At 36.7% G+C, this 11,927-nt stretch overlaps 1 protein-coding gene across 3 annotated transcripts; it reads left to right on the top strand.

Annotated features, from left to right (window-relative positions):
* The first annotated feature begins 6,182 nt into the window (after window positions 1-6,182).
* On the top strand, window positions 6,183-11,649 carry LOC131055956 (disease resistance protein RPV1). 3 transcript variants are annotated; one of them, XM_059216554.1, is made up of 6 exons: window positions 6,183-6,988; window positions 7,098-8,166; window positions 9,029-9,091; window positions 9,491-9,817; window positions 9,935-11,034; window positions 11,122-11,649. In XM_059216554.1, the coding sequence occupies exons 1-5, from the start codon at window positions 6,435-6,437 to the stop codon at window positions 10,829-10,831; spliced, it is 2,910 nt and encodes a 969-aa protein (XP_059072537.1). In that variant the 5' UTR covers window positions 6,183-6,434; the 3' UTR covers window positions 10,832-11,034; window positions 11,122-11,649. The 3 variants fall into 3 exon arrangements, with proteins under 3 accessions (XP_059072537.1, XP_059072538.1, XP_059072536.1); XM_059216553.1 differs by having other exon boundaries at window positions 6,187-6,988; window positions 9,923-11,034; XM_059216555.1 differs by lacking the exon at window positions 9,029-9,091 and having other exon boundaries at window positions 6,185-6,988; window positions 9,923-11,034.
* Window positions 11,650-11,927: the final 278 nt, after the last annotated feature.

The raw sequence follows: 11,927 nt of genomic DNA, 5'->3' as shown, positions 1-11,927 counted from the left end.
AGATAAAACTAATGTCTTTCCTCAAGAAGATTCCCAACCCATTCCTATGGATGTGACTATGTCTATGTCTAATAAACTTTCTAAAAGTAGACCTATACCTCCTCGTCATGATGGACCTGGTCTCCTTCCTAAACCAACTATTCCTCCTTTATATGGAGCAGTTCCTCCTCCTTCCTCTTATGGAGAGAAGAGACCTTCCTCTTCTCCTATTATCTAGCCTAAGAGACCACAACCTAAACACCCAAGTGATAAGGATGAGAACATTCCTCCTCGTCAATCTTCTCAACTTCCTACTAAGACTAGACGAAATCGTTCTGCACGTGAACGCCGACGAAAGCGTCGTCTTAGAGCTCAAGCAGCTGCTTCTCAAACTTTGCAATCTCCAAAAACACCTTCAACAAGCATTATTCCATCTTCTCCAAAAACTCCTAAACATAAGATGCATGATGGTTTTGATCCTGTGCGAATTAAAGATCCTATTTTTATAAATCTTGATGATGACATAGATGAAAATGTTATTCATGATGAAAATGTTACTTCTCTTGCTTCTGATAGTGAATATGAACTTGTTGATATTGATAACGATTTATCTAACGAATTTTTTAAAGCACTTATCCTAGCTCCTAGACAAGAACAACGTGGCTTGGAACATGAACATAGCCCTTGTTTGGATCTTGTGATAGCTCCATCTACTGTGTTGAATGTTCCTCCTCTAGCATATTTCCTACCTTCCCAAAACATTGATCAGCAAGATCGGGGGGTAGATGACGTGCTAGACTAGTTTCATTAGCATAGCAGATTCTCTCCTCCTCTCTTTTTACTTCTTCTATGTGTTATTCTCATTCTTCTATTTGTTGTCCTTAGTGTTGTCTACTTGAGGACGATGCAAAGCATTGAGATCTCTTTTGGTCTCTCTCATGTTGACTCAAAAGACACATGTGTTCCCTTCTTCTAGGTGACCTTCCTTGATTGGGGAATGAAGAACAATTATGCATACATACATATGATATACATGAATTATCATACAGCATACTGACCCCGAGGAAAGTGAAGTCACCTCATGATTCGTGTTTTGTGTTTATTATCCTTGGGTTTATCTCACACTTGGGGGCTAAATCTTTGTGATAATGTGCTCCTTTCCTTTCTCATTTCTTATGTGTATCACTACCTTAAAGCAATCACCCCCGTTGAGGCGTGTGCGATCGCTTTAATGTAGGGGGGCATACACCCCGTCTATCCCTTCAGGATACTTGAAAATTTCTTGGCGAACTTAGCTTTGCCTTGAAAATTTTTGGTATTTCTCTTGCATGACTCATAGTGAGGGAACCTTACTACTGACAGTCATGGTTCTCCCTCGTGATTTTCCCTTTTACTTTGTCAATCGAAGTCATAAGATCCTTAGTCCACTGGGGGCTTGGTGTGTCTTGCCTCCTTGACGTGGTGAAAGTCTTTCAATGTTGTTTCCTTGTACTTTACCGGAAGTATGAGCGTACGCTTATACTCCCGCTAAAATGGGGGCTAAATGTAGCATCCTAAAATTGCGACACTTGCAATTTCAACCGCATTTGGGTCTTCATGATGGCAACGCAACACTGAACCTGAATGGAGACCCCGAAACTTGTCCATGACGCCAAAAACTGCATTTTTCAGCACCCTGGCCTGATCCTCCTTGCACCCTGCTGTCCTTGGAGGTGGGACCATGGCGCCCAGCGCCCTGGTCCCTGGCCCTATTTTTGGGCCCGGTCTCTTTTGGGTCTCGGGTCTTTATGTTTGCAAATTGGAAAATAATGTTTGCTGGTCAGCCTAAGGTCGAGAAAATCAGTCTATCAACCCTAATTGGCAAGTATATAAACTACATTTCCTCTCCCATTTTGGTAAGATGAAAAAAGGGTGGAAGCGATATTCAAACATTCAAACATTCAAGCATTCAAGCATTTCCTTCAAGCAATTGATCATTCTAAATCTCCATTCAAGGCTAAGTGTTGCATTCAAGACAAGGATTCAACCATTGAAGAGGAGATCACATACTACTTACAACATACAACAACATTTACACCTTCGCATGTAAGAATACAAACATTCTTACAACAAGGTACTAGTACTTGTTTTACATTACAATCATTTACATTTATAGCATTTCTCATTTCTTGGTTAATTCCAAAACCGGGGTTTGAGGGCAAACCCCTAATCCCTAACCCCCCAATCGTCTTCGCTTTTCTGTGTGTAGGTTGCAGGTACGCCGATGAAATTGAAGATCTGGAATCCTTGTGTAGAGACGAACAGATCCCCCTTTGTTTCGCGGATTTTTCGGAGGACCGTGTGCACGTCGGGTGCCATCGTCCCGTCAAATTTCGCTCAAATTTGCAGGACAGCACCATCTCGACATTTTACTGCTAATTTCAGGTCCGCAGCTTCATCCTATATTCCTATCTCTGTTTATAAGTGAATCTTTCTCACTTTTCATGCATTCCTAGCTTAATCTTTCTATCTACATTCTTTACAAAAGAGGGTAGCCTTGCTGTCTTAACCCTTGAAACTCATTTAGAATCCAATCTTGCATTGTGTGGGATTGGATCTTGTGGGTTTCAACCCCTCTTTTGAATGTAAAGTCTCTCCTAAGTGAAAACCGTCAATCCTAGTGACCTCCCTTCTCTCTCCTTGGAGTTGGAGAGGGGAGAGCAACTAGGGTTCAATTTTCCGCTTTACAATAGCAAATGATTTTCTAAACTAGTAATTGGAAATACTAGTCAACAAAATAAAAATCGTTGCAAAAAAAATAGCTTGCTTTGTAAGAATGGACAAGTTGATTGTTCTTTTTAACTTGCAAAAAAAAAAGATTGATTGCACTTTTAACCTTTGCAAGAAAATGAAAGATTGTTGTTCTTTTTAGAGCCCAAATTTTGAGGCGTGGATCCCAACTTTGCAAGAAAGTAAATGTTTGATTTGTTGTTCTTTTTACTTTGCAAATATGATTATTTTTAAAGCCCAAAAACAAGTGAAGTAATTTTTAGAACACCAAATTGAAAAATGAAGTTTTTTTAACCCAAAAGGAAATATGAGTTCTTTTTAACCAGCTTAAAAAAAAGCTAGAAAAGAAACCACTAAATCCTAACTTAACTCCTCCAAATCTGCAAGAAAGTGTTAGAAACCTGCAATAAAAAAAGAAGTTAGTGAAAATCCAAAACCTTAGGTGGGCTTCCACAAGCCTAATTTCAAATCTTGGTTACAAATTTTTTACTCTTGATCCTGAAATGCCTTGAAATTTGACTAAGTCTAAAATTTGGAAGATCTTCCAAAAACTAGATTTTGCATTATAAGTTCTGGAGGTCTGAAACCCCTCTCAAACATCCTAACAATATATATGGAATATAACTTCAAGTATAAGAAAGAGAAAAGAGAAGAGGAAATATTCCATATATATTATCCTTCCATAAGCCTAAGTTCAAGATTTGAATACAAAATTTGCAATCTGTTTCAAATGCGCTAGAACAGAGAACATATGCGCTAAAAAAATTGTCAAATGCGCTAACCTGCGTTACAAAAGTGCTAACCTATGTTCAGAAGCGCTAACCTATGTTACAAAAGCGCTAACCTGTGACAAAGACGCTGACCTACTGTTTGAATGTGTGAATTCATGATTAAAAGCGCTATTCTATTGAAAACAGGCGCTAACCTAAGTGACAAAAGCTCTAACTTACTAAACAAATGTGCTGTCAAATTTCATAGAATAGGATAGGATATTAGAAAAGGTAAGTTCAAGGCCTGAGCCCCACAGTAGGCGCCAAAATGTGTTGATTTGAATTTCATCATCAGAATAGTACCTACAACATGTTAGTTTCACAAAATACAAAAGAAATACTATAGGAAATCCAAACTCAATCAATGAAACTACATGAAATGAATATTAAAATAAAAACACTATTTTTACCTTCATGATTTAAGTCTCATTGTGTCCTAACTCCACTATTCTTGGTTGCAGATGGTGTGCTCTCAGACAAGCATTGATAGCTTCCAAGATGACATATGAAGAATGGACTGATAACTGATACTATGATATGCAATGCTAAATGACTATGCTAAATGATTATGTTATTTGATTCAAGATTAAAACTCACGGATGCATAAGTTTTCACAAATGATTAACTTGAAGACTAACTCTTTCTAAACTCAAACTCCTGATTTTATAGACTTTGAGAGGATAAGATGATGTGGCTTGGATCAACGGTCATGATTAGATCAGCAGATTTGGATGGCTGTGAGAAAATGTGAAGGTTGAGAGAAAGGGGGAAGGAGAAGACAAGTGTCACTCATCTCACCTTGAATGGGTTGCTGACTGAGGGAATCTAGGGATGGTTGGAGAAGATTTAGGCATGCGAGGACAAGTGGACTCAAGTCCTTCCTAAGATGTAGGGATGTTAGAGAGAATATAGAAGAAGGTTATGAAATATGTGTAAGTACACAATATTTTATTAAATTTGGAAGTTGAAGATAAGTGATGAATTAATATTTAACAAATATTAATATCTTTAGCCACATGCTTGATGAGTTGGCAAAGGAAAGATGAAGTGGAGATAGAAGAATGAGTTGGAAAAGAGATTAAATAATTAAGAATTATTTAATATTTGAGACTATAGGATAGAAGAATAACCATTAAATATTAGATATTTGAATGATTGGAGGAAATAATTAAATATTTAAATATTCAATTAATTGATCAGAAGAATAATTAAATATTAGATATTTAATTAATTAGAGGAATAGGATAGATGAATTAATTAATAAAATATTTCAATTAAATCAATTAATAGAAAGACACGAAATGAATTAAATAAATTAATCTTTTCAAACTAATTATTTAATAGAAGAATAAATATTAAATAAATATAAAATATTTATTTAATCGCTCATAGCCATTTTTAATAACATGAAGGTTGAATAATTCTTAAAATTTTATCAATTTAAAAGTACTGTTTTTTCGAATAACATGAAGGCTATATAATGAGTGAAGTCCTTTAGAGAATATTTTCTTTTCATAAAAAAAAAAAGGCTTTTAATTTGTTAATATTAATCTCTGTGTTAAACTATTTGTATTGGGATAGTTCCTTGTGACTATAATTACTAACAATAGGGGAGAGGACTCAGTATTTGTGCATCCTGACTTGGCACTTCTCAAAATCCTATGTGGAAATTTCAAATAACTCCCAATTTTTAACAACAACTTACTTGACAAGTCCCTTGCTTGTTACTAAGGTTTTAGGGCCACACCATCAAATATGATGGCACATCAGCATGCTTTTTGCCAAGGTGTCCAAAACAACCCAAAAAAAGGTGAAAACAATAGTCGTGTAGAAGAAGCCCCCATACTTGTGCAATTGATGTGGCATCACATGATTGGTTGCTTTTTAGAACTAAAGATACATTTCATTTAATTATGGGTAGTCATAATAGCAATAACAACTTTAAAGTCATAACTATTGGTGCAATGTTGTCAAAAAAATTAGACATTAAATCAACAAGTATGAATATTAAACAACAACTACTATCACAACAATTGAAACACGTTCAACTGTTGAATTTGACTCTATTAGAATTTTTTTCCATAAAATGAAAAAGGAAACAAAAAATAAAAAATGTCAAAAAAATCTAGTACATTTTTTTTTTCTAATTTTCATCCATGATAAATGATAAATGATAAATAAATGATTGAACATGATCTAAAACAAATCTAAAAATCATCCATCTAAAATAGGAAAATTGATAAATTGTAATTCAACGGTCAACCCGATTAAAATAACTTAAATTTGACAAAGCAAATTTTAGCCAAAGCCATCTAATCGTAACATGTAATAACAAATTACTACTTAGACAGCTTTGACCCACTCATAAAGCAGGTTTGACCCCACTCTCCATTATGGCTGTCCAATCCATCCAGCAAATACATTTCCAATCCATCCAATCGTAAACAGTGATGACAAAGCGGTACTTGTACGGCTTGTCTTTTTGATAATGGATTCCAGCTCTCTAATAAAGTCAATTTGACCCCACTCTGCATCATTGCTGTCCTACTGACCGAAAACCCACCACATTTTCAATCCTCTAGATGCATTACACTGGAATGCACTCCAAACTCCCCGAAATGAATCTGCACCTTACACGTCTGCCAATTTGAGCTCTCTTCTAACCCTAGAAGATGAGAACAATACCTGGTAGGTTTAGGCAGTAGATGACAAGAAACAATACCAGGTAGGTTTGTGCCCACTGAATGATTCTTTGAACACGGTTTTACACACAGGCGTTTTTAAGTTTTTTAAGTTTTTAAGTAAATGTCTCCTGCGCAGACTTGATCATAGACAGTTGTTTGTTTGCTTAGGGACACTCTTGTTTTGCTAGCCTTTGAATTGTGAGCGCTAGTTGTGTGTAGTTGAATCAATTCCATGGCCACCTATACTCCCACTTCACCTATCCAGATTGTAAATACTTTTGACGAGATTGTGCCCACATCTGCTGCTTCCTCCTCCGCCTCTCCTCTTCTCCGTCCTGCTTCTTTCGATGTTTTCATCAACCATTGCGGTGTTGATGTCAAATACACCCTCGCCACCACCATCTCCCATAAACTTACCGCCCTCGGAATCTCCGTCTTTCTGGATGCCCATTCCCTTCAATTGGGTGATGTCATCCCAGCACAAATCCAAGAGGCCATTCGCACTGCTACACTTCATATTGCCATTTTCTCTGTTAACTATGCCGATTCCCCTTGGTGTTTAGCGGAGCTGTCCTCCATGCTTAAGACGGGCAACACAATTATTCCTGTCTTCTATCATGTCGATCCTTCTGATCTGCGCTGGGTGGGTCAAGGAAAACGAATCTATGCTCCTGCGTTTTCTCAATATCAACTGAAGGGCAGATACTCCGAGGAAAAGCTTGACGAGTGGAAGATGGCACTCGAGAATGCTTCTCTTCGTTCTGGCTGCGTGATCAAGGATGGTAGGTAAGTACCAAATAACCTCACAGACTTTAATCTTTCTCTTGTTTTAATTTCTTATGTCATTGTTAGCTTGAGTTCTCATATATGTTCAATATCCATTGCAAATATTTAGAGATGAGGCGATGCAGTTGAAGAATATTGTGAATATGGTATCTAAGGAACTGGGAAAGGTGCCCTTTCTGGTGGCCGACAAACCCGTTGGACTGGTTGATATCGTACGGGATTTTGAAGAAGCTGTTGAGAGTGGGCCCAATGCTCAAATTGTTGGGATTGTGGGAATGGGCGGAGCGGGTAAAACCACTCTTGCTAAAGAGTTGTATAACAGGAAATCCCCTTCCTTCAAATATCGCAGTTTTGTATTTGCAGTGCGAGATGCTGCAAGCAAAAATGCTTTGCATGAGAAGCAAAATATGCTTTTGAAAGACCTTGATGTCCGAGACGTAGCATTCGATAACATTGAAGGAGGCAAGGCTATTCTGGCAAATCGGTTGAGGTCTGTGTCTGCCCTCATCGTTTTGGATGACGTGGATCATGGTAGCCAACTGGATGCTCTGTTACCAACTAAAGATGGCCTTGCATCCGGCAGTCTTATCATTGTTACATCACGTGAGTTAAATCTCCTTGCAAAATGGGGCTCAACTATATATAGAATCAAGGCATTGAATCCCCTTCACGCCAAGGAACTTTTTTGTTGGCATGCATTTTTACAGTCCCATTCACAAGAGGGATTTGATGATATTGTTGAAAGGTTTTTGGAAGCTTGCAATGGGTTGCCTTTGTCCCTTACTGTCTTTGGAGGATTAGTTTATGGCAAGTTCAAGGATTATTGGGAATCTCAGTTAAATAAGATTTTCAGAATTTTGCCCGAAGATGTTAAAGGAAGGTTGAATGTCAGCTACAATTCATTAGATGAAGAAGAGAAAGAGATGTTTATGGATGTGGCTTGTTTTTTCATTGGCAAAAAGAAAAGTTGGGCCATTGAAGTATGGAATGAATCAGGGTGGAGTGGTTTGCATGGGTGGGAAACACTTGTTAACAAGTGTTTGGTTAATGTGGATACGAATGATATGATAATAATGCATGATCATTTAAGAGATTTGGGAAGAGAACATGCAGGTAGACATCCATCTTTTCGAGTATGGCATCAAGAGCAAATAATTGATATACAGAAACAAAACAAGGTGAGTTCCACCAAAAGAAATTCTTGTCATTTATTATTAAGAATGTTTTGAAGACATCAATATTTAATTGTTATTAAATCTTTGTTATCATACTTAGTTGAGGAGAGGATCCAATAGTTGAAGATCTTAATTGGTGCCCTCCCTGAATTTTATTTTACAATGTCAAATCATGTTCATTGTTTTATAACAGCTTATTTAAAAATTCTTTACTTATGACTAAGATTTAAAGACCACATAATCAAATATGATGTCTCATCAACATACTTTTTGTTAGGGTGTACAAAAAGACCCCTCAAAAAAGTTAGACTAGTAATTATAAATTAAGTCATGTTTAATTGATGCACTTGAAAGAATGATCTGTTGTTTAATCTAATAGTATATTTCATTCAATTATAAAATTTCTCATGATCCACATTAACAACTTTAAAGTAAAAAATATTATGATATATTGTTAAAATATTAAATTTAAATCAACAAATACTATCACAACTATTGAAACATGTTCAACTACTACATCCTTTCAAATTTATCTGCTATTTGATATTTTGATCTCAATTATCAACATGTTTTTTATTAAATTTTTTAAGAGCTGTGAAATTGCAGACCCAGCAGTATAAAAAGAAATGGGAGGAGTGCAAGAAAGGAAGCATATAGTTGGAGAGATCCAAAAGATAAATAATAGAAATTAAAGAAAAAATAATAATAATAATTAGGAGAAACAAACATAATTAAATGAAAAATATATCAAATCAATAAATGGGAAGTGAATATATGAAAAAAATTTATGTATATCTGAAAAAATAATAATATAAAAAGTAAAAAAATTCTCTCTTTTGACTGCGTTTTTTTGCCCCTTTGGCAGGGTGTTCGTTCTGGAGGCAATTCATTCCTCGGGCTGGCAACGCAATTTCATAATGAAATACAGGTCTGATGGGGTATCACTTTTTTAAAAGCATCAATACACTTTTAGTTTTGCAATTCTAACCAGGAGGCATTTCTTTGCACAACTTGCATATTCAAAACTCTCTGTATAAATTTTACGAAATTTAAAGGTTAATGGATGCACGATACTGCTGCAACAGTATTGTTTCTATTTAAAATAGTTTCTCTTTTATTTCTTTGGCTTGTTAAGTTCTGAGTAGATTTATTTATTTAAAACTCTTAAGTGAAATGCAATATTAAAATCCGGTGTATATTGTTGAAGTTTCTGTGAGACTTCATTTAAGTTACGGGTTTTATCTTCCAAAACCAACACGTTTCGTTTGTATACGTCCTGCTGATCCTCACATTACATTTAATTTATGCTCTTCGCTTTCGCATTCAGGGAGGAATGTCTATTAGAGGGATAGATGCTGCTCGATTTGAATATAGTGAGGAGCCATTGCGTCAGAGAAGCGCCTGCTTTGAGCTCATAGGATCCCTTTCAAACAGATGTTTTGGGATCCCTCCACCTTCCTCGCTCGGATTAAAATTTTTTTCTGGCAGAGAAGAACAGTTTATCAAATACTTTGGGACACCATTGGAGGGCCCTGTCTGCCTTAGGTTGGATGAGTTCAAGGGGAGAAAAATTCAGTCATGGTCACTCAGAAATTTAAGAATTTTGGAGCTCATCGAAGCTCATTGCTTAGTACAATTATGGGATAATTCAGATGTAAGTATTTTTACTAGCGTATTTTCATTGCTTCGAGGTGAACTTCCAATCTTAAAATTTTTACTAGCGTATTTTCTGGGTAATTGACAATTACTCTTTCTGTAGCCTCCTTTGCAGTTAAGAGAACTGTGTATCGACGATGCCCGTAAATTGCAAAGGATTCCAAACTCAATAGGACGTCTCCAGGGATTGAAATGCATAAATATCTCTTATTGTGAATCACTGGAGGATCTCCCTGAACAGTTTTGCAATCTCCAATCACTGGAGTGGCTGAAATTATCTCATTGTTCAAGGCTGTCTTCACTGCCTAGCCGTTTGGGGGATCTGATAAACCTGCGGCATCTAGATTTGCAGAGATGTAAGAAGCTGCAGACATTGCCAGATTCTTTTAATCAGCTGAGACACCTTCAACATCTCAATTTAGGTGGTTGTCAGGAACTCACCTTGAGATCCGACATGCTGCAAAACATAGTTAACCTGGAGTATTTGAACTTTGGGGGATGTAGGAAGATGGAACAATTGCCAAATCAAATCACACATCAAGTGTGTTTGAGAGAGCTCAAAGCTACGTACACAAGCATAAGGGGGCTTCCGAGTGACATTGGCGAACTCAGAAAATTGGAAGTGCTGGAGATAGGAAGTCGGTTCTTGGCCAGCTTGCCGTACTCTCTTGGAAATCTGTCTAGTTTGACTCGACTAGGCCTCAAGGATTGTGAAATGTTGAATTGTTTACCGGACTTTTCGGGGCCTCTAAATATGCTCACGTGGATAATAATAAATTCCACGAGTGTGTCAACAATATCAATAAGTGGAGACAGCTGTCCCAGCCTTGAAGTTTTTGTTCTTTCCAAGAATAATCATCTAGTGGATATCCAAAGCCTGCCAACGTCAGTGCGGAGTCTACGTGTATCTGACTGTGAACTGCTGAAAAAGGCAACGGCACTTGGCGGCCTAGCAAATCTTCAATCCCTTTCCATAAAGAGGTGTCCGGAGTTAAATGAGCTCCCAAGTTAAATGAGATCGAGATAAGAGATTGCGACGAAATAGTGGAAATCGAAGGGCTAGAGAAGTCGAGGTCATTGGAGACATTAGAGGTAGTACAGACGTCATGGAAGTCCCAAGGCATACAAAGTTTGGAGGGGTTGGAGAAATTGAAGAGACTTGTGATGGCAGCAGAGAACAGATCAGCTCTTCGACCCTGCATTCAAACTATAAAGGTAATCAAAACTGTTTGTTGGTTACATTAAAAAAATAAATTGTGATGTATGTAATTAATTTTATTGAGTGGGATAATTTTGTTGCAGAAATGGCCAGGCGAGATGGTGATATGTGGAAGGGCAGTGAGTGGTGCAGAGTCAGCGTTGGATTCTCTTTCCTTTCCCACCCTCATTGGAGAAGTCATCTTTTCTAAATGAGTGGAAGGTAGAATGTAGGAAGATGCATGCTTCTGATGCGGCCGTCGTTTGTTTCCTTGTAAATTCAATTACAGATTGTGGATGCGGGCTCTCTTTTAGGGGTGGGACACATATGCGATTGAAGGAGGGGAAATGGGTGTTAGTAGGTGTGTTGAGACAAGGTTGTGGGGATATTGTAAGTGAGACAGCTGAAATAAGGGGTGGAGAAGGTGATGAGGTAGAGAGAGGAATATTGTTGGTGGGAGAAGAAGGGAGAGTGTTAGAGGCATTTAATCGGTTCTGGACATTATTCATCTAATCTGGTTATCCTTAAATTTTCATCGGACTGTGGGTTGTTACAAACCAACCAAAGTTTAAATTTAATAAATTCAAATCAAATCTCATGTAAAATAATTATCATGAGTATAGTTAGTTCAATATTTCATTAGTGAGATGAGATTTCCAGTTTATGAAAAATTGATATATATGTTTCTGGATTTAGTTGTGTAGAAGTTAAGAAAATTTATAAGCATATATATCAATCAATATTTCATTGTTTTATTAGAGTTAAGAAAAATTAAGTTGAGATTGTTTTATTTTAACAACATGAAACATTCATTTACAAAATTGTTGATTATTTAGAGTTTAGATTAATTTAAAATTCATTAACAAAATTGTTGATTATTTAGAGTTTAGATTAATTTAAAATTCATTAA

Source organism: Cryptomeria japonica, chromosome 2, assembly GCF_030272615.1.
Source record: "Cryptomeria japonica chromosome 2, Sugi_1.0, whole genome shotgun sequence".
Lineage (NCBI taxonomy): Eukaryota > Viridiplantae > Streptophyta > Pinopsida > Cupressales > Cupressaceae > Cryptomeria > Cryptomeria japonica.
This window is presented reverse-complemented; position numbering and strand designations above follow the sequence as displayed.